Here is a 22,381-nt window from a genome sequence, read left to right as displayed (position 1 = left end):
TTCAAAGCTGAATTTTTGACGACCGATCCTCATGAAACAGGCACAATCATTGTCACCGGCAGTGCTCTGCCCAGAATTGAGCGATTTGAATACCTCGGGTCAACGCTATCAGCCAATGGAGAATTGTTATGAAATTGTTTCACGCATTAACGCAACCTGGATGAAATAGCGTTCCACAACTGGTGCTCTTTGTGATCGACGTATCAACGAACGTCCAAAATCTAAAATATACCGCAATGCAGTCCGTCCTGTCGTTCTCTATAGTTCTGAGTGTTGGCCAACCATAAAAGACAATGAACGGCGTCTTGCGCTAATGGAGACGAAGATGTTGCATTGGACTAGTGGCATGACGCATTTTGATCACATCCGAAATGAGGATATCCGCGATCGTTATGGGGTTGCGCCGATCGTGGAAAAATTGCAAGAGAGGCGTCTTGGATGGTATGGTCACGCAATTCGTGCTAACGAGAATTCACTTGCCAAAATTGGTTTGAACATCGAAGTCGATGGTAAACGACCAAAAGGCATGCCGATGCAACTATGGCTTGATACGCTGGATGGGGATTTAGAGGCCTCGAAATTGCACCTAGATCAGACATTCGACAGAGCCAAATGGCAAAACCGATCACGACGAGCCGACCCCGCTTGTGAACGGAAAAAAGGCTGAAGAAAAAAAAGATTCTGGGTGTGCCACTATTTTTATTGCAAATCAACCTTCCGTCACTGCTCAGTTATCAGTGCTTGTTTTATGCCAATGACCGCAAGCTCTTCTTCTATGTAGCTTCCCCAACAGAACTTAGTCACTCTATCTATTTGGGATATGAGGGATACTTAGCCCACATTCACTTGATTTTGGACAGGCCCAAAGGGAGAGCGACTTACTTCCGCGCTTGATGAGTTGCCTCTGCCCTGGCCGAAACCCATAGACTTTCTTTTTTTGTCACTCAGTTACGCTAGTGCATTACAAATGAGTTGTCATTAAACCTTACCAAATGTCATTTGATGTTCTAATCTCCAAAATTCCCTTCTACTCTCGTTTCTCTACTCTCTTGGCAGGCACCTCTTATTCTACTGGAACTCCATCCAAGATCTTGGTGTAACTTTTGATGGTACGTTTCCCTTCATGTCAGCGCTCTTCTCTTTTGTGAGGGAATACCAAAGCTCAGAACTGGAAAAGGATGCGGACTGATTCCGATTGAAAATGAACAACAACTTAATGTAAAGTATTCCCTGATGAAATGTGTAGAAACTTGCTAAGTTCCAAATTCCTTTGATAGCAAAAGGCCAACATAGGCTCGGGTAGGGATTGACTCATGTCTACGACTTGAACACAAACTGATATCAACACCATTATTGCCAGTAATCCCTTATTTAACGGCTTATTTCACTGACACATTTAAATTATAGCAAGATCAAAACTAAGAGACAACTCTGAGAGTTTAGGTTTTTAGGAGACGGTCCTTTGAGAATTAGCTAGTTAAAGTTATTGTTATGATTTTCACGAAGATATCTAGAGTTCTGTTTGAAGAATTATGAAATATTTTGAATCAATGAGCCTTTTGTAAAATTAGAGGAATCAGAAGGAAAGTAGGCAATTATTCAAAATACTTCACACAACGATGGACATGAAATGCCTCAGACTATAGATTATCACAATTAAGGCTTGTACTCGTTGCCCGTCTTCCAACCTAATTATACACATATGTTTGTACTCAATCACTATCGCACTTATCAAGATACTTATCTCTATCAAATATGTCAAAAACTATTTGGTTTAGCGATATCATTGGGAAAAACCTGTACGCAAATTAGAAAAACTGGTATAAAAGGAGAAACTACAGAACTGAAAAGCGTCAGTTTCACTGAAATCAGAAAGAAGACAATCATCATGAAAGTATTCGCTGTTTTGGCTTTCGCTCTCCTCTGCGTCACTGCTCCTGCCTGGGGTAAGACTTTCACCAAGTGCAGTCTTGCCAAGACCCTCTACGCTCATGGCATCCCAAAGTCTGAACTTCCCGATTGGGTTTGCCTTGTCCAACACGAATCTGGATTCAGGACCGACGCCGTAGGAGCCCTCAACTCAAACGGAACCCGTGACTATGGTCTCTTCCAAATCAACAACCAATACTGGTGCCAAGGAAACGTGAAATCTTACAACGAATGCCACATTGCTTGTACTTCTCTTCTTTCTGATGACATCACCAACGCCCTCAACTGCGCCAAGAAAATCAAGGCCCAACAAGGATTCAAGGCCTGGTACGGATGGTTGAACTATTGCCAAAAATCCAAACCAAGTGTCAGCGAGTGCTTCTAAATTTTTGTTCGATATGGTTGATGTGTTCATACAATAAAATGTTTAAATTGTGAAAAAAATTGTTTCTTATTTATTTTCTGAGGTATATGATTCACTACTTTGCCTGTTCCTCAATCACTTCCGCTTCACCAGTTCGTTCTCTAATCACCAGCTTAAGACTACCAATCTATTCTGGTCGATTGGCTATTTAACAGTTCTCTTGACAGTTCTCCCGATCACTCATTTAATTTGAAGATTTGTCCCAAACACATCCGAAGGGGAGGGAGTAAGCCTTCATAACATACATTTATGATTTGCACAGTCTTCACGAGATCGTCTCTGCTGTAGGGAAAATTCCTCAATTAATTTTATTGGAAGACTGAACTATTGTTTTCCCCCACATCTTAATAATAATAATCGTTGGCACAACAATCCATATTGGATCAGGGCCTTGAAGTGTGTTAGAGCACTTCATTCAAGACCGTAACAGTACACTCCAGGATTACAGTATCCTATAGGAGACAATGGGGTCAGCATTGCGCTCGCCCGAGATTATTACCCTGATTTGATTCAGGTACTCATTCACAGCTCAGTCGACTGGTATCCGGCGGCGAATCACGATACAAATTCCACTGCCACCAGTAAGATTTGAATCGTGACCTTCCGTACGATAGCCTTGTGCTCTAACCACTCAGCTTTGCTTAAATCGGTAATGACCTTCTCCTCTTTAACCTACTGGCACCTTGCTTATCGCACACATCAGATGCTCCCCCTGATGTACTTGTGATGCTCGTCCTTGTGCTCTTGAATTCGATGGCCAGATCGTTCATTTTACCTCTCAAATTGGACACAAATTTGCTACTTTTAACTTTCAAAAGACCAATATCTACGGTTTGAATTGAATCCCGGCGAGTGGTATCTAGTCCTTACTCCTTTAATATGCGACCAAGCCCAAAGTGTAGAAAGGATTATTTGGCCAATACTAGGGCCTCCTTTTTCTCTCTCCAGGCTAGGGTCAGTCTATTCCGTGTCATCTGTAATACAGAGTACTTCCCTTGACGCCAGTGTTGTATTTAATCTTCATGGACTTCCTAACCTTATTTGGCTAAAAACTAATCAATATATTTTTCTTCCTCTTTGTATAATTTTTAACCAGAATCTCGACTGTAGTCAGCTAGAGACAGGCTTCCATTGTCGATGAAAATCACCGTCCTATTTCACTTTTCTAGCCTTGTTTCAAAATTCTTGTATGTATGCCATTTTGAACAGCTCAACGCTAAAGAGCAACACAACTGTGTTAAGTATCAGTCGATGGGTCGGTTTGTCCACCCACGGAGCTTCATGTTATGTACAATAATTTCTCTTAAACTTTTGACTCTTTAAATCACAACCTCTTTCCAAACACAGCTTGCTTGACGTTCTTTTCTTACTAAGCATATGACCCGCCTTGTATGTTTCTTACTGATGCTGCAGCGTCCGTTTTGGCGATTATATATCCCATCTTTTCTTCCTCTGCTATATCCTCTTTAACCTGGCGCTCGATTCCGTAGCCTACATAACGACGAAATCTATGAGCGTTGTGGATAAAATCTAACTGAATAGGTTACGGTGGGCGGGTCAGTTAATCCGTATGGATAAGGATAATCCAGCCCGGAAAGTCTATAAGGGCAATATTTATGGTAGAAAAAGAAGACGAGGCAGACCCTGCCTAAGATGGAGCGATGGCGTAGGTGAGGACGCCAGACAGATTTCAGCGATATCAAATTGATGGACCTCGGCGCAAAACCGGATACCGGTTGTTGCGCCGTTGATGATGAAACATTCTCCCTATATATCTTCGACAACTCTCGGTCGACGTCGATGGGCTGATGTGAGCGTAGCTCTGCCAAGGTGGTTGTGACGTGTATCAGGAGCCAGACTCTTCGGGTAGTGTGCATTGAACCGGTGTTGGTAGACCGCGTTGCCCCGAGCGAGTGCTGATTTATCCGTCAATTCCGAGATCAGCTTAGCGTAGGTCAGGCCTCAGAGAACTGGGGTAGGGGCTGCATCCCGTTCCTGACTATTGCGGCCCGCTTCCTTGCATTCGATGCGCTGGTTACTTGTCCAAGGCAACACATTTGCGGAAGTCCTTAGTAAAATCCGCCACTGGATGAAACCCGATGACAACGGAGCAGAGGTGTCTTCCATACGGAAAACGAGGAGTGGCGGAGTTCTCGTCGAACTAGGCCCAAAGACGACTAGCAAGAGTATGTTTTGCGAAGCGGTCAAGGGGCTATTGGGGGAGAAGGCTCTTGTTGCCAGCCAAAAGCCCATGTGCTCTCTAGAATTCCGGAACCTTGGCTGCCGCACAGAAATGGTCGAAGTGGAGGAGGCGATAAAGTGCGAATGTCCAGAGGGAAACAACATCGGATAGGTATCACCTCTGTAAATGCTCGAGGTCAAAAGCTCGCCGTGGTGGAAGTCCCCGAGCAATACGCGAGTAGCGGGAGAATTAAAATTGGATAGGTAGTATGCAGGGTGCGAATGCGGATAATCCCCACCAAGTGCTACAGGTGTCTGGAGAGAGCGTCGCACACGCTCGGTACGGTGTCCAATTTTCAGCGCGGAATTGAAAAGGGCTAGGGTGCAAATGGCATGATCGCATTTTACAAATTAACATGCACGGGAGATGCAGTCGCTCACCAGTTGCTAGCACAATTCGCTGCGGAAGTAAATGCTGATCTAGTGTTGATTAGCGAGCAATACCGAAACAAGGCATCTCGACTTATCGGGCACCGCTGCCATCTGTTCTTGCCGAAGGCCGGGTGAACGGGTTTGTCTGGATCCGCTGTTTAGGGATAATGTTTTTAAGCGTTTACCTGACACCGATCGAGACGATGCCGGACTTTCGGTGTCGACTTGATGCCCTGGAGGAAGTCGTTTTGAACACGGAGCGACGAATCTTAGTAGGCGGTGATTTTAATGCCAGGACCCTTGAACAGCGCATGCCTGAATCAGACTCCAAAGGGAAACGGATTCTGGAAATGGTGGCGAGAACCGGATTCACGCCAACGTTTCGACACCCAGGCTGTGAAGGAAGCATTCCTAACATCACTTTTGCGTCGGAATCTCTGGCTTCATCTGTGAACGGGTGGCGAGGACTTCTCGGCAAGTGATAACCTGTACATTGCGTTCGAAGCGATTGACGCTACTTGCTGGCGATCACCAACCCGACGCTCCCCCTGCCTATGGAATGTTGCGAGGGTGAACATCGGGAAGTTCATTGAAGCTCTTGGAGCAAGCAGAACCGCGTTGGAGGGTGCTGGGGGGGGGGGGGGGTGGTAATGTCGCAGCTGACACCGTCGTAAATTCAGTGATGAGCCTGATAACGACGGCGCGTGAGGCTTCCATGCCGAGGCAGGGCATTCTATGTACTGGTGGACGGCAGAAATTGTCGACCTGTGGAGGGAGTGTCATAAGTTCCGCCGTTTAGCACAACACAGTATAGATCCGCAAAAACGAGACTCCACATTGTTCCCCAGACATTCTGTACGGGTTAATGTCAATAGCACGGAAAGCGTCGAGGATTACCTCCTTTTCACAATGAGAGTGCTCGAAGAAACGGTTCTCACTGTGAAAAATAAAGAAAGCGCCAGGTTCTGATGGTCTTCCGCCAACGGCCAGAATTGTTGCTTGAGGCGTTCAACGCTTGCTTGAAGGAGGGCATTTTTCTTTGTCGCTGGAAAGTGGTCAGAGTCGCGCTGATCAGCAAGGGTAAAGGAGACCCCAAGTTCCCGTCTGCATACCAACCACTATGCATGCTTGACACGGCCGGGAAAGTGCTCGAGAAGCTCATCAGGAGTAGACTGCCGGGGACTTATCCTCAAGGCAGTTCGGGTTCAGAACAGGGTGATCCACAGTGGATGCTATTATGGAGGTGGTAGATGCGGTTCATCGAGTGGAGACACACAGTCGCCGATCTCGACGGATAGTGCTCCTCATAACGCTCTATGTCAGAAATGCCTTCAATTCCGTAAGATGGATAGATATGCTAGACAGATTAGAAAACTCATTTCACGTACAAAGCTATCTCTTGCAGATATTGAAGGATTATCTGAAAGACCGCTCCCTGCTCTACGAGATGCTAGAGGGCCAAAGGAGGATGGAAATCACATTGGGATTAGAACAGGGATTCATCTTAGGACCGGACCTCTAGAACGCTTCCTATAATAGTCTACTGAGACTCGATATTCCCGAAAAGACGGCTTCCGTCAGCAGCTTTATGCAAACACAGGGGAGCTCTCTCCAGATAACATTGTGAAAGAGATGCTGAAGAGCACTGGCAGCTGAAATCGTATTGCGCATTATGTTCGGGCTGTTTTTATTGCGAAGAAGATTGATCTCGACCGGCGGAGGGATCGAATGGCTAGGGGTTCCTTAAACTAACAGCTCCCTTCCTCCCCTCCCTCCCCTCCCGTTGGTGAAAGGAATTTCCTGACCTAAAGGCTCCCAAAGCCGGGAGAGCGAGAGGGCTAGCCCGAAGTAATGTGTCAAACGGTTCCAGGCTAGTTCTCTGATCACAGGGAAGTGTTTAATTGATAGTCCGACAGCGTATTGTTGCGAGAGCCCAACACTCTGTATGTAAACGCATTCACCTACCCTACTCAAAAAGAAAAAAAATTGTAGCCTGCAAACGGTTTAATTGCCTACCATGTTTGGCCTTCTTGTTTTTAAATTTATAATAGTTTGGGTTTTCAGGAAGCCATGAATGTATCCGTCTTTCGCCACGCAGTAAGAATGATGATCCTACGAAAACTTTCATTAATAAAATAATTATATTCTAAATACTGGGATTTTGTTTAAAATTTTTTTTGAGAATGAAGCCTTTTTAAAATTGGTCTACTGTCTGTTTATCCGTCTGGCGGTCCGTTTGTCTGTCAGCCTTTTTAAAAGTTATTATACCAACTGAGACGAAATTTATGGAATATCTTGAAATTGTGTCCCCATGCATGCCTCGATTAGTACTTTTTGAAGTAGGTTTTGGTTTTGATTTAGGTTGTTGAGGGGGGAGCGTGATGGTTAAAAAAGAGCCAATAATCTACTTATTCTGAAAAAGGACCCATTCCAAAGAATCCCAACCCCGATATCTGCTTAAATGAAGTTAATAATAGTACACTACTATATTCCTCAAATTTTTTGTAAACCTTTTCTAAGCCCATCCGGAAACCATAAATAGTTGCAATAATGTTGATTATAATATACTCGGATCAACGCTATCAACCAATGGAGAACTGTGTTATGAAATTGCTTCACGCATTAACGCAACATGGATGAAGTGGCGTTCCACAACTAGTGTTCTTTGTGGTCGACGTATCAACGAACGTCTCAAATCTAAAATTTACCTCAATGTCGTCCGTCCTGTCGCTCTCTATAGTTCTGAGTATTGGCCGACTATAAAACACAATGAACGGCATCTTACGGTAATGGAGACGAAGATGTTGCGTTGGACTAGCGGCGTGACACGTTTTGATCACATCTGAAGTGAGGATATCCGCGATCGTTTTGGGGTTGCACAGATCGTGGAAAAATTGCGAGAGAGGGGTCTTCGATGGTATGGTCACGCAATTCGCGCTAACGAGAATTCACTTGCCTAGATTGTTCTGAACATTGGGGTCGATGATAAGCGGCCAAAAGGTCGGCCGAAACAACGGTGGCTTGATACGCTGGATGGGGATTTAAAAGCCTCGACATTGCACCCAGATCAGGCTTTCGATAGAGCTAAATGGCGGAACCGATCATGACGAGTCGACCCCGCTTGTGAACGGGACAAAGACTGAAGAAAAAGACGGATGTTGATTATAATATGGAGCCGCATACTGAAAAGTTTGGTGGAAATCGTACTATTATCAACAAATTATTGCACCCTACGATATTGAATGTTCGTATTACATTGAAATGAATACTTAATAACTTAAGGGGGTCATCCCGTGTGTCGGATCCGTGGAATTGATTTTTTTCCCCATGAATTGTATCTAGATATAGTGTAAAATATATAGGCCAAGTGGTTTTTAAGATTTTGTTTGCAAAACAAAACCTTACTAAAATCGATTCAATGTCTGTCTGTCTGTCGGTCTGTCACACGCACTTGTTTCAGAAACGGCCATACCGATTGACACCAAATTTGGTGATTTTCGACCCTAGATAGGAGAAAATATCAACGGTCTCAAAGTTGTATTCTCCTATCTTTATTCTTCCCGTGTATGTGACCAGCGCGTGTAAATTTACTGCAACTAAATATCAATATCACACTAAAGTGAGTAGTCTGACATGCTAAGTGCATATATATAACGGGCTACGTACAAATGGGATAGTTCTGCACTCAAATATACTCACAGAAGAGCAAACAAAACCTTTCATACCTGAAGCGCCGAGCTTCCGGTCTCCCGACTTGTTTATATCTGGTGTCAGTTAAATTCTTCGCATTTGCAAATAATATTAAACTCAGAGTGTGACGCGTATGAGGTTGACTATTATCAATACAGGACTTTCCATCAAATGATTTATTCAAATAGCTTCTAAAAAATAGAGATGAATGGTATTTTTTAGCTATGTGACACGAAGCTGCCATGCTCTCGTCGCACCTCATATTTTCTTCTTTTTCTTCAGCCTTTGTGCCGTTCACAAGCGGGGCCGGCTCGTCGTGATCGGTTTCGCCATTTTATTTTATCAAATGCCTGATCTGAATGTAATCGCGAGGCGTTTAAATCCGCGTCCGGTCTATCATGCAACCGTTGTTTCTGCCGGCCTTTTGGTCATTTACCGTTGACTTCGATGTTCAGACCAATATTGGTAAGTGAATTCTCGTTAGCGGGAATTACGTAACCATACCATCGTAAAGAACACCAGTTGTGGAGCACCACTTCATTCAGATTGTGTTAATGCGTGAAGCAATTTCATAACGCAGTTTTCCATTGGCTGATAGCATTGACCCGAGGTATTTCAATCGCTTAGTTCGGGGCAGGTCACTGACGCTGACAGAACTGAACGATTGCTCCTCACATAAGAAAACACAAAACCTTTTATACGTGAAGCGTCAGCTTCCGGTTTCCCGACTTGTTTTTGATTCACCAAAGAAGCCTCGAAAAAACGCCAAAATTCAGAAAAACAAGTTTAAAAAGGCACCAAACATTTTGCTTTCAATATTTTTTAATAATCCTAGTTTGCGAACTGTGGTTAGGTCCGCACGTTAGAATGCCTTTCACATTTTTTCTTTAAGATGATCGCAGCGCCCTCTAGCGGGGCAGCAAAAAAAACGTTTTTTTTGGAGATGGGTGTATAAATTGCTCTATATTTGAATAACGGACTATGCTATCAGGAGGGAAAAATTACCACGCATGCTCAAGATATTAATAAACATATGGTGAAAAATTCATTCATACATTGTACCTCTATCCAGTTCTTCTCAAAAAATTCTAAAAAAGGCGACTAAAATGGCCTTCACATGGAATGACCCTCTTAAACTCAAATGGAACTATCGTGCACCGAGCTTCTGTTTCGTAAAAAAATCGACAAAACCTTTCATTCCCCACTGAACTTCAGGTCTTCGACGATTTTGTTGATTGACTTGAAGACAGATTGACCCCTCAATAACACCAAACTTAAAGAACTAGAAAAAGCAAGCATGAACTGATGTTGTGAAAGCGTGGAAACATTTGTTGTTGTTGTATCAAGATAAGCGGCCTTTTATATTTTCACTGAAGTAAGGATATTTTTGGTGAATATCCCGTTCAAGTTCAGGGATAAATGTAAATTGGGGGGAGGGGGGTCTAGAATTAACACATTCCTCCAACCCTTTAAGCGGAGGGTGGTGCAAAAGGCTCAGGGGTGAAAAGTATGAGTGAGAAAGTGACGTAATGCAAGTTTTCATCCAGCCCCACAATGCCAGTTGCCATTCCAATTGAAAGTATGTATATATGTTTTGTTACATATGAAAATATATGTAAAGGCACTAAGAACGACACTCTCCATACTGAAATGTAGATAAAAAGGATCTTTGGAACATCAACTGCGACGCCTAATTCTGTACGCGAATTCCATGATAAACACTGACCGATATTACCACTATTATTGCCAGTAAGTTCTTATTTGAAGACATATTTCATTGACATAAATTTAATTACGCTCTAAACGAAAGGAAAACCTAATAGCCTAGATTTTGATGGGAAGATCCTTTTAGCTTTAGCTAGTTAATCTTTATATTCCTTCACCCACGAAATTTAAGATTCTTTTCGTTTGCCGCAAGAACTGTGGTACAATGGTGATTGCGACACATCCTGCTTCAGAAAAATAATACATAAAAGTGAATCTGATACAAAATTAGATGGAACAAAAGCAAAATACACTAATATCTCTATATACTTGAGAGACATTTCAGACTATAGATTATCACTAAATTCCAATTTTGTTCGTTGCCTGTCATCTAACTTAATTATGAATGAATGTATTCATTGACTATCGCATTATCATTAGTGAATTCACTAGAAGACACTTATCTTTATCAATATGTCAAAAAATATTTGATTTGTCGATATCATTGGGAAAAACCTGTACGCAAATTAGCACAACTAGTATAAAAGGAGAAACTACAGAACTGAAAAGCGTCAGTTTCACTGAAATCAGAAAGAAGACAATCATCATGAAAGTATTCGCTGTTTTGGCTTTCGCCCTCCTCTGCGTCGCTGCTCCTGCCTGGGGTAAGACCTTCACCAAGTGCAGTCTTGCCAAGACCCTCTACGCCCATGGCATCCCAAAGTCTGAACTCCCCGATTGGGTCTGCCTTGTCCAACACGAATCTGGATTCAGGACCAACGCTGTAGGAGCCCTCAACTCAAACGGAACCCGTGACTATGGTCTCTTCCAAATCAATAACCAATACTGGTGCCAAGGAAACGTGAAATCCGCCAACGAATGCCACATCGCTTGTACTTCTCTTCTTTCTGATGACATCACCCACGCCCTCAACTGCGCCAAGAAAATCAAGGCCCAACAAGGATTCAAGGCCTGGTACGGATGGTTGAACTACTGCCAAAAATCCAAACCCAGTGTCAAGGAATGCTTCTAAATTCTTGTTTGATATGGTTGATTTGTTCATATAATAAAATGTTTAATTTATAAAATGACCTGTTTCTTAATTATTTTCTAAATTATTTATTTAACTGACCACTTATTCGTTAAAAATTGTCTCCATTTTATTGACCTATTCAAATCGATCGCCTTATTGAATTTTTGGGTAAATATTGTCTGTACGTGACTATCCAATATCAACCTTTCGCTAGTTCCTCTTTAACCTATTTGATATAAGTTGATGTCCTCAGTATCACGAATTGGAAACCACCACCTGTCAAAGAGTGTCAAATGTCCGGTCAAAAGTTATATTAATTAGGAAGAAAGCCAGCCACGTTTGAAATTAAACAACTTTGTTGACACACTACGATGGAGTCGCCCTTTTCATTCTGGGAAGTGATACGCGACAACATAGCATTTACTGATTTATTTTAACCTAAATTCATAGTTCTTCTACTTCACATTTGAAATATTAACCAAGATATTTAACATCAACAAATTTTTTTTTTGAAGTCAATTCAAATAATTTTTTCACGTTTACGTTATATCCTTAAATCCATAATTCTCAATTTTCTATAGTAAATATTTCAATTCGCTTATTGTTGTTGCTGTGCTTTTACTGCGACAATGGTCAATTAGATGGACATTGGAGGAGGCAAATGGTAAGTATTCTAATTGCTCCAATTTAGAGAACCTAAGAGATTCAGTGACGCATGCGTGATCAAAATCTGTGGATGATATGTCAGAAATGACTGGTGTAGAAACATACTATATGTTTCCAACAGCTGTTTGGATAAATGATCAGCTCAGTTCAGGATGAGTTTTCTACAACTGAAGAGCAAAGAAATCTATTTTAAATTTTTCTTTTGACGCGGTGAAAGGAAAGATACGACTGTTTTTGTATATTTTCCCATTATTATTATTATTATCCAAAAAATTGCAGTTAGATAGAAGTAGATTTCAACGTTTCCTCAGTTCACCTCAAAACATTGTTCAATTAATCACAAACTTGTAACGGGTAGACATGATTTTGCGGATAATGGCAGAATTGTCAGTTTTATCTAGTCATTTCGTAATATATTGTCTGAGCATAAAATTTGCCGCAATTTCAATTTGATATTCCAATCCGCAGTCATTTCAGGAAAACTCGCTATTACTTGCCGCATATACAAATTGTACCGCGCTAGCTTACTGCTGGCTTTATCGAAATAACCCTAAAGGCTGCGATGAATTCATTGGCTATCACAAAACGCACTTTCCTTGACAGTTGTGTTTTATCTGGTGAGCGGTAAGATATATACACCCAAAGAATACAATGAATGAATTGAAAATAGCACATTGCAGCATCACACATTCTTCTGTCGATACTGAAACTGATCCAGTGTAACAGGTTTTTTTCTACGAACGCGGCATTTCAGGCAACCCATTGCAAAGCGAATTGGGGAAAAAACGAAAGGAGGAAGGGGAATCTGAAGGAGACTTCATTGCGGTACTCTCCAGGGCTCAAAAGAAGAAGACGAAGAGCAACCAGAGACAACAATACGCCGCGTCATCAGAAGAACCTCTGCTTAAAATTAAGGCGAACACCAAAAGAAAAGGTGAGAAGTCTAAGGAGGACTAGACCGCCAGTTCTTCTTATTAAGCCGACGAAAGGCAATACTTTTGCGGAAGTCCTCAGTGAAATCCATTACAAGATCAAACCCGAAGATAGTGGGGCAGAAGTGTCTTCCATTCGAAAAGCGAAGGGCGGTGCAGTCCTAATCGAACTAGGCCTGAGGACAACAAATAAAGTTACGTTGTGAAGCAGTTAAGGGGCGTCTCGGAGAGAAAGCTTTGGTTTCCAGCCTGAAACCCACGTGTTCTCTGAAAATCTGAGACCTTGACTGTCTCATAGACAAGTTTCCGAGCAATAGGCGACGAAGATTCTAAACAGCGGGAAAATCAGAATTGGTTGGGTAGTGTGTAAGGTACGAATCTGGGCCACCCCAACCAAATGCTACAGATATTTGGATTATGGGCACACGTCTGCTACCTGTCGGGGAACTGACAGTAAATGCGGTAGTCGACTCAGGCTTGATGCACTTGAATGAGACGTGCCTCACTCAGACTCCGGAGGGAAACGAATTTTGGAAATTGCGGCGAGAACGGGACTGGTAGTTCTAAACACCGGATCCATCCCAACGTTCGGCGCCCAGGTTGCGAGGGAAGCATTCACAAGTCACTGGTGTCGCTGGTGGACGGGTGGCAAGTTCTAGAAGACTTGCCAGCAAGCTACCATCAATAGATTGCCTTCGAAGTGGTGGATACAAACTCTCCGTGTGCGCCACCCTGTGCTCTTTCTGTGCATGGAACGTTGCGGTTGGTTTGTTAAAACTCTTGGAACAGGTGGGGCCGCGCTGAAGGGTACTCCTGGGGGTGGTGGCACTGCAGCTGCCACTATCGTAAATTCAGTTATGAGTCTCATAACGACGCCCTGCGGAGCTTCCATGCCCAGGAAGGTATCGAGACGTGTCAAACCTTCTATGTATTGGTGGATGGTGGAAATTGTAGAGCTTCGGAAGGAGTGTCACAGGCTCCGCTGTTTAGCACAACATCTAAGCGCGACCGGGAGGAGGCATGTTCCATAATGACGAAGTAAAAATCACCCAAAGGGAGACTCCGCAGCGCAATAAACAGGAACAAAGCTCGCCGCTGACAGGATCTGATCGACGACGTGAATGGGGACTCGTGGGGACTCGGTTACAAACTGGTCACCCGAAAAATCGAGGCTCCGCGGAAACCCTTTTCATATTGATGGACCGCATTATACGGGCACTATTCCCCACACACCCTGTACGGCATGACCACATCGGCTCGTAGAGCGCCGAGGACTGACCACTTTCCACTATAAATGAGTTGGAACAGGCAGTCCTCTCTAAGACAAACAAGAAAGCGAAAACTGGTATTCCAACACCGACCAGACCTTTTGCTCACCGCATTCCTGAAAGAGGGCATTTTCCCTGCTCATTGGAAGGTGCGAGGCTTGCACTGATCAGCAAAGGAAAAGGCGACCCCGAGTTCCCATCTTTATATAGTCCACTTTGTATGCTTGACACTGGTAGAAAAGTGCTCGAAAAGCTCATCAGAAGTAAACTCGCTGAAGCAATACGCGCTGCCGAAGATTTATTTCCTCGTAACGCTTGACGTCAGAAACGTCTTTAATTCCGTAAGATGGAAAGACATTCTACTACACTAGACTTTCCACGTGCCAAACTATCGCTTACGGATATTGAGGGACCATGTGAGGAACCGCTCCCTGCTCCATGAAACGCTAGAGGGTCAGAGGAGGATGGAGGTCACTTCGGGGGTAGCACAGGGATCCATCCTAAGGCCGGATCTCTGGAACGCTACCTATGATAGTCTATTTAAATTCGACATGCCAGAAGAATCGCGCCTGGTTGGATATGCAGACGATATCGCGGCGTTTGTTGCTGGACACACTGTCGAAGAGGCGCAAAGCAGACCTGACATATTGATGTGACGGAAGCATGTGGAAAGAGAAACCCGTTCACGGAGGTCATTTTAAAAATTTGTTGTTGCCAGGCATTAAAATCGAAGCCACCAGCAAATGGTTGACTAATGGTGTAGTTTTCTATAAGACTGAAGCATTCCTAACTTCAATTCAGGATGCTTCGCTCCCAACAAAAAATTACAAACGGTACATCCTTCACGACTCCTCAATCACCAATTCTAGTTGTAAGTTATGCAACTGCGAAGAGGAGACCATCCAGCACATAACATCTGCGTGCGGGATGTTGAGCAGCACCGACTACACCAATCGTTACAACTCCATCTACAAGATTTTCCAGCAAAACTTCGCGTTGAACTTAACACTTAGTGGCAACCTACCATCCTTACTATAAGTATACTCCGCAGAGAATCTTGGAACATGATCGGGTCAAACTACTGTGGGATCACACTATTGCCACCGACCACAGTGTTAATCATAACAGACCCGATCTAGCTCTGCTTTTGAAGGAAGAACGAGCGTGCTTTATAATCGATGTAGCCGTACCGTTGGACCGGAACACTGTTGAAAAACAGCACGAAAAAATCCGGAACTACGGCACCTTGGCAGACGATAGGAAGCAGACTTGGAGACTACAAAAGATCGAAGTAGTCCCAGTAGTAATTTCAGCGACGGGATTAGTCCCGCAGAACTTACATAAAGCGCTGAAAACGCTCGATCTTAGGACTGGACTATACATTATCATCATCAACGGGGCAACAACCGGTATCCGGTCTAGGCCTGCCTTAATAAGGAACTCCAGACATCTCGGTTTTGCGCCGAGGTCCACCAATTCGATATCCGTCCTAGTCTACGCCAGCGCTCCATCTCAGGCAGGGTCTGCCTTGTCTTCTTTTTCTACCATAGATATTGCCTTTATAGACTTTCCGGGCTGGATCATCCTCATCCATACGGATTAAGTGACCCACCCACCGTAATCTATTCAGCCGGATTTTATCCACAACCGGGCGGTCATGGTATCGCTCATAGATTTCCTCGTTATGTAGGCTACGGAATTGTCCATCCTCATGTAGGGGGCCAAAAATTCTTCAGAGGATTCTTCTCCCGAACGCGGTCAAGAGTTCTTCATCATCGTAGTTGTCGTAGTTGTCGTAGTTGTCGTAGACCGTTGTTGATGTCGAATGGTCTTGAGAGTGATCCTGCTGCTTTTATCTGGCCTCGCACATTGGGCAGGGTCAGCCTAGTCAGTCTTATTAATTTCGTCAGGATACCGAATTCCCTCATGGGGGTGTACAGTTTTACCCTGGCTATGCTATCATAGGCGGCTTTAAAGTCGATGAATAGATGGTGCAACTATTCTCCATATTCCAACAGTTTTTCCATCGCTTGCCGCAGAGAGAAAATCTGATCTGTTGCTGATTTGCCTGGAGTGAAGACTCTTTGGTATGGGCCAATGATGTTCTGGGCGTATGGGGCTTTCCGGCCTAGCAAGATAGCGGAGAATATCTTATAGATAGTACTCAGCAACGTGATACCTCTATAATTGCTGCATTGTGTGATATCTCCCTTTTTATGTATGAGACAGATAATGCCTCGTTGCCAATCGTCAGGCATTGATTCGCTGTTCCATACCTTGAGCACAAGTTGATGAACCACTTGGTGTAACTGGCCGCCTCCATATTTAACTAATTCAGCTGTAATTCCATCGGCTCCTGGCGACTTATGATTTTTTAGCCGATGAATTGCACGGACTGTTTCTTCTATACTTGGTGGTGGTAGTATTTGTGCGTTGTCTTCAGTTGGCGGGACCTCCAACTCGCCGATGTTCTGGTTGTTCAGTAGCTCATCAAAGTACTCAACCCATCGCTCCAATATGCCCATTCTGTCGGAAATCAGATTTCCCTCTTTGTCTCGGCAGGATGAGCATCGGGGTGTATAAGGCTTCATCCTGCTGACTTGTTGATAAAACTTGCGCGCCTGGTGCGGTTGCTCCCCGTATTTTTCTAGTTCACAGGCTTGTCAGTTCTCCCAGGCTTCCTTTTTCCGTCTGTGAAGTCGCTTCTCCGCTCGACGGAGTTTGTGATGCCTCTGCGCGTGCCCGCGTTCTTTGAGAATGCAACATTACTCGGTATGCGGCATTCTTCCGTTCCGTTGCTAGTTTACATTCATCGTCAAACCAGCCGTTCCGACTCCTTTTGCGGCTGGGGCCAAGTATGTTTGTGGCCGTACCCATGATAACGTTCTTCAGGTGGTTGTGAAGATCATTTGTTGATGCTTCATCTCCAGGTCCTCTGTTGACTGCGGTTATTGCGGCATCCATTTCCCTCTTATAGGTGTCGCGGAGGATTGTGTTGTGGATGGCTTCAGTGTTAACTCTCACCAGATTGTCAGAGGGGATTCTGGGTGGTGTTGTTATTCGAGCTCGGAGCACCATGTCAACGAGATAGTGATCCGAGTCTATATTGGCCCCCCTATATGTTCTGACATTCATGAAGGCTGAGAGGTGGCGCATTCGATCAACACGTGATCAATTTGGTTGAAAGTGGTCCCGTCTGGAGAGGCGCACGTATGTTTGTGGACCGCTTTCCGCGCAAACCGGGTGCTTCCAACAACCGTTTCGTGTGCCCCTGCTAATTGAATAATCCGCAGTCCTTTATCATTTGTTTTTTCGTGTAAGCTATGGGAGCCAACGTATCGCCTGAATACGGGCTCCTTCCCTATTTGGCTGTTAAAATACCCAAGTATGATTTTAATATCATATCTGGGACAGGCTTCGAGGGTTCGTTCTACTGCCTCGTAGAAGGTATCCTTCTCCGACTATGCAGTCTCCTCTGTAGGGGCGTGAACGTTAATGAGGCTTATATTTCTAAATTTGCCTCGCAAGCGCAGAGTGCATAGCCGTTCGCTTATGTTTTCAAAGCCGATAACAGCAGGTTTCATTTTTTGCCTGACTAACATACGGAAGGTTGCGGTTCAAATCTCACTGGTGGCAGTGGAATTTGTATCGTGATTTGACGTCGGATACCAGTCGACACAGCTGTGAATGAGTAGTGTACCGTTACGGTCTTGAATGAAGTGCTCTAACACACTTCAAGGCCCTGATCCAACATGGATTGTTGCGCCAACGATTATTATTATTAAGAAATCTACTCCGAGCACATGATTTACTGGATGACCGCTATAATATATGTGTGTAGTGGCTCTTCTCCAGGAAACCGATCCCTGTCCATCGCATCTCTTGTAACGCTGTTATATCAGCCCTATATTGGGACAGGGTATCGGCTAGCTGCTCATCAGCTTTATCTCTGTACAAGGAGCGCACATTCTATGAGAAAATGCGCAAATCGTTAATCCGTTGTTCTTGCCGGGTTCGTCGTTGTAAGATCCATCCTGCCCGAGGCTCCTTTCGTGTTCCAACCCCCAAACTGGAGGACCAGTTGGTACAATTTGTCCCGTTTTTAGGCGCGGGAGACTCGACTTCATCTTTCCCCGTCTGCAGCTTTTCGTTATGAAAGAGCTCCCAGCGGTCACCACGTGGAGGTGGAGATAGGGTTTGGTAGTAGCGCTTTTGGTGTTGGTTCAGCAGGCATTTCCCAGGTTTTATGCTCCATCGTGGGTATCTATTCACTTTTCGCCCTGGGACCTATACTACCCTTTGACCACTGACTATACATGGAGATGCAAAAAGCGGTTATCCTTGCAACCTGTACTATAGTTCGAAGAGGTCTGGTAACAATCTGTCAGTCTTGATCCGTACTATCTTCGATTTAAGATCCATGTCTCTGTAGTGTAGTGTAGAACCAACGCGTCATTGCTTGACAATCGGGATGTAGTAATACATTTTCCCATGTCGCACACACTTTGCATTGAGACGCATCATCGCTGTGGGGCGGGCCTTTGGATGTTGCCTTCAGCCCTTAGGTTGGTCGCCGCTCGGTCCGGTTGGGCGGAAAGAGGGTCCGTGGGCTTTTTGTAACTATATATATGTACACTAAAATAGAAAAACTGTAAAGATATTTTTTACTTGAAAAGATAACCGTATATGAATAAAAGCGAATTGCTGATAAGCAAACTAAACAAAAGTTGGACTTGATGGAACTGGTCAGAAGAACTCATTCATAACAACTAGGACTTCTTTAAATGTACCCACTGAAGGTTACCTATTTTTTTCTGTTCTTTGGTCTATAGAAAACATACGTTGAAATGAAAAATTTGCGTATTATTCAATTGTTATATTTTTTTTCGGAAAATTCCCCTAATCTCATGCTCTAACTATCAGATAATCACATTTGATTGCCTACTATCTTTTAATTAGTCTACAGTTCGGCACTATATTAGAGAGATAGGAGAGGAAAATACTTAGAGATAACATCAAGAAAATACGATATAAAAGCGTCCCTATTCACCCTAAAGTCATCAGTCTTTTTGAGTCGCATCACAAGACATTCACCATGAAAGTATTCGCTGTTTTGGCTTTCGCCCTCCTCTGCGTCGCTGCTCCTGCCTGGGGTAAGACCTTCACCAAGTGCAGTCTTGCCAAGACCCTCTACGCTCATGGCATCCCAAAGTCTGAACTTCCCGATTGGGTCTGCCTTGTCCAACACGAATCTGGATTCAGGACCAACGCTGTAGGAGCCCTCAACTCCAACGGAACCCGTGACTATGGTCTTTTCCAAATCAACAACAAATACTGGTGCAAGGGAAACATCAGCTCCTACAACGAATGTAACATTGCCTGCTCTGCTCTTCTCTCTGATGATATCACCAACGCTATCAAGTGCGCCAAGAAGATCAAGGCCCAACAAGGATTCAAGGCCTGGTACGGATGGTTGAACAACTGCCAAAAATCCAAACCAAGTGTTAAGGAATGCTTTTAAGTGAATGTTCAAATAAAATTATAGAAGCTTTGCAAGAACTTTTCGATTTTTAATCAGTCTCAAATTTATCAAAAATAAAATTTATTTTTTTCAGAATTTCAGCAGATTATTGAAGAATAATCCTTTTTAAGTTATTGTATTTGCCTATTTTTCCCGCCGGGGCAACCAAATTAAGAGAGAATCAACTAAAAAAGCTTTGAAATAACAGCTGGGGGCAGATCATATCGTCAATCTATTTTATTCGAGAAACTTCACTTTAGGAGGGAGGTTAGGGAGGTTGATGTATAGAGGCCCCAATGTTATCAAAATCGGGATGTCAAGCTGTCTACTTCCCTAGCCAAGCTCACTTCAGACTAAGGAATTAAGATCGCAATTCACCCTTTTTATTGCGCCAGGTTGTAAATATGTAACTAACCTTTTCTGTAATGAGTAGAATTTACAAGTCCCTGTAGTATCCATTTGAGATCTATTATTATTCTGTGGCAACTGGATGTGTATGCTAAATATTCAGAAACTGCCTATATATGAACTTCAATTAAAATTTTTTTTGAAAAGCTGTCAGTTTCACTTGTGGAGCTTTTGATTTATATTTATTTATTGATAAATGTTTGAGTTGTGAGACTATTCTCGATAGGTAGATCTGACTTGTTATAGAGTCGGATAATGGTCCTAGAACGAAGAGAAGCTGAAAGCTATAGTCGCAATGCGGAAGCTTTCTTTCTTCACCCCGAATTTAGATCCTGTTATATTTTTTATTGCAGAGTTGATCCCGCGGGCTAATGATTCTCCTACACCTCTCGGAACCTAGTGCTCTGAGGTGGCGACGAGAAAGATGGGGCAGCAACATTGTCGGCTGTACTCCCTTTGACTTCCTGACCGTGATGCAGTAGGCAAATACTCTAAGACTTAATTAGAGCGATCAGACCCAAGCCTGCACTAGGGACTCATCTGATGTAGCATCGATCACGAAATCTTACCAGTTGTACACTGGTACCAAGGGAATCGGGATAGCTTTCTGAATTTACGTGTCTCAAGACAATTCCTGGTTCATGTACTGTTAGCTCGGTTGTAGCGCTTGGCCCTCTAATGAGAATTTCATGTGGATTGTGGTTACGTGCAAGCGGGCGAAAAACCTTCGAGCCTCAAACGAGAAGTTGAGTTTCAACTCGGGTGCTGTACTTCATATTTCGGTGGAGATTTAGGTAGATCTTGCATCCATTAGCATAAAAGCTGAACCATGCACTCATTAAGGAGTGGTACCGTTGTGCTTGTCTCAGCGGCGTTCTCATTGTAGTCACAAAATCAATTCATGGTCTTCTTAAGACTGTAGGGTTAAGTTTATACTACAGGAACCCACGTTAAACCACCAGAACTTAACCTCTCAAAACCTAAAGTGATGCTAAAAATATGTATGTAAATTGTTGTTGATTGTGTTGATAATAAGCTTATTTGATATGTCAACTATGGCTTTAGATGTTTGTCAACATTTTAGATGCAATATAGTCATACAGTGAGGCTTCTTTATAGGGCACATGGTAACTGCATGCCTCCGCTCCACGCGAAAAAAGAGAGCATAATTTTTTTCCCCATATATCCATCTGGGTCCAAATAAAGGGTTTCGGGCAGCACTTTGGAAGTTGGCCAAAGGACTAAAGAGTGCATATTTAAAATAACTCTGCCCTAAATGATCCCATGCCTATCTGAGCGAAGAGGTTGAAAGAGTCACTATACGAGTGGTCTGAATGACCATGTCTCACCTAGAGATCCCAGGGTGCACTTGGCGGAAATTCGGACTAATAATATTTTTTGTTGGGTCGGGAATCAAATACCTCGCTAATGACGGGATTCCCTCTGTGAGTTGTAGAATGAGAATTCACTTAAAATATTTGCGGTTTGTCTCAAAAGCGTTACTAAAGGGTAAAAAGTTTTGTAGGCTAGCAATCTGCACACTTTGAATCTATACTATTTATGCTTCGTAAGTGCTAAGCTAACACGTCTCGAAGGATGGCCGATTTTTGAGCAATGATATTTTCACATTGGTGAATGATTTAAGATTCCATTATGAAATGTGCGACCACTTTTCGACGACGATGCGGAGGCTCCTCAAAATGTTCTCTTGCTCCAACTTCCATGTTCCAGAGTTAAGTGGGACAATTTAGAAGGACTTTGAGAAGTAATTCGCCCTCTCCTATTGTATGATAATCATCCTAAGGCGGACCCTCATTACGTGAAAACCGCTTTCCGACAGAATACTTACTACGGAATTCCTGCCAATAATGTAGTACTACGCACCAATGGATAATTTTTACACAGAAGAGAAGGAAATTCTCAATGAACAACTCAAAGCAGTCAAAAGGATACCTTTCTGATATTGCCATCGTAAAGGGTGATCTGAGTGTTAATGTGCCCAGGGATAACATCGCACTTGAATATATGATGGGAAGGCACCATCTTGGGGACCATAATGACCTGAGAGGTGTGTGGTTATTTGAAGCGACCACCATATCATGGGAACGCATCATCTTGAGGAACATAATGACATGAGAGGTTTGTGGCTCACCGTCTCGTCATTAGCACATCCATCGAAAGGTTGTTGCTCAG

The 22,381-nt window shown here is 43.5% G+C and overlaps 3 protein-coding genes across 4 annotated transcripts; all 3 read left to right on the top strand.

The window, feature by feature from the left end:
* The first annotated feature begins 1,838 nt into the window (after positions 1-1,838).
* LOC119655009 (lysozyme 1-like) lies at positions 1,839-19,818 on the top strand. Of its 2 annotated transcripts, XM_038060678.1 has the most exons (2): positions 1,839-1,894; positions 19,361-19,818. In XM_038060678.1, exons 1-2 carry the CDS (start codon positions 1,889-1,891, stop codon positions 19,778-19,780), a joined length of 426 nt encoding a protein of 141 aa, XP_037916606.1. In that variant the 5' UTR covers positions 1,839-1,888; the 3' UTR covers positions 19,781-19,818. The 2 variants fall into 2 exon arrangements, with proteins under 2 accessions (XP_037916606.1, XP_037916607.1); XM_038060679.1 differs by lacking the exon at positions 1,839-1,894 and having other exon boundaries at positions 19,308-19,818.
* On the top strand, positions 1,889-2,373 carry LOC119655011 (lysozyme 1-like). The gene has a single exon (XM_038060681.1). It carries the CDS (start codon positions 1,889-1,891, stop codon positions 2,312-2,314), a length of 426 nt encoding a protein of 141 aa, XP_037916609.1. The 3' UTR covers positions 2,315-2,373.
* LOC119655010 (lysozyme 1-like) lies at positions 10,912-11,451 on the top strand. The gene has a single exon (XM_038060680.1). It carries the CDS (start codon positions 10,968-10,970, stop codon positions 11,391-11,393), a length of 426 nt encoding a protein of 141 aa, XP_037916608.1. The 5' UTR covers positions 10,912-10,967; the 3' UTR covers positions 11,394-11,451.
* Positions 19,819-22,381: the final 2,563 nt, after the last annotated feature.

This window comes from Hermetia illucens, chromosome 4, assembly GCF_905115235.1.
Source record: "Hermetia illucens chromosome 4, iHerIll2.2.curated.20191125, whole genome shotgun sequence".
NCBI classification, from domain to species: Eukaryota; Metazoa; Arthropoda; class Insecta; order Diptera; family Stratiomyidae; genus Hermetia; species Hermetia illucens.
The sequence above is the reverse complement of the archived record's forward strand: the minus strand, read 5'-3'. Positions and strand labels throughout refer to the sequence as shown.

Bases quoted from the DNA above. Each gene is read 5' to 3' on its own strand.
- LOC119655011 (XM_038060681.1), top strand. From the start codon at position 1,889: ATGAAAGTATTCGCTGTTTTGGCTTTCGCTCTCCTCTGCGTCACTGCT.
- LOC119655010 (XM_038060680.1), top strand. From the start codon at position 10,968: ATGAAAGTATTCGCTGTTTTGGCTTTCGCCCTCCTCTGCGTCGCTGCT.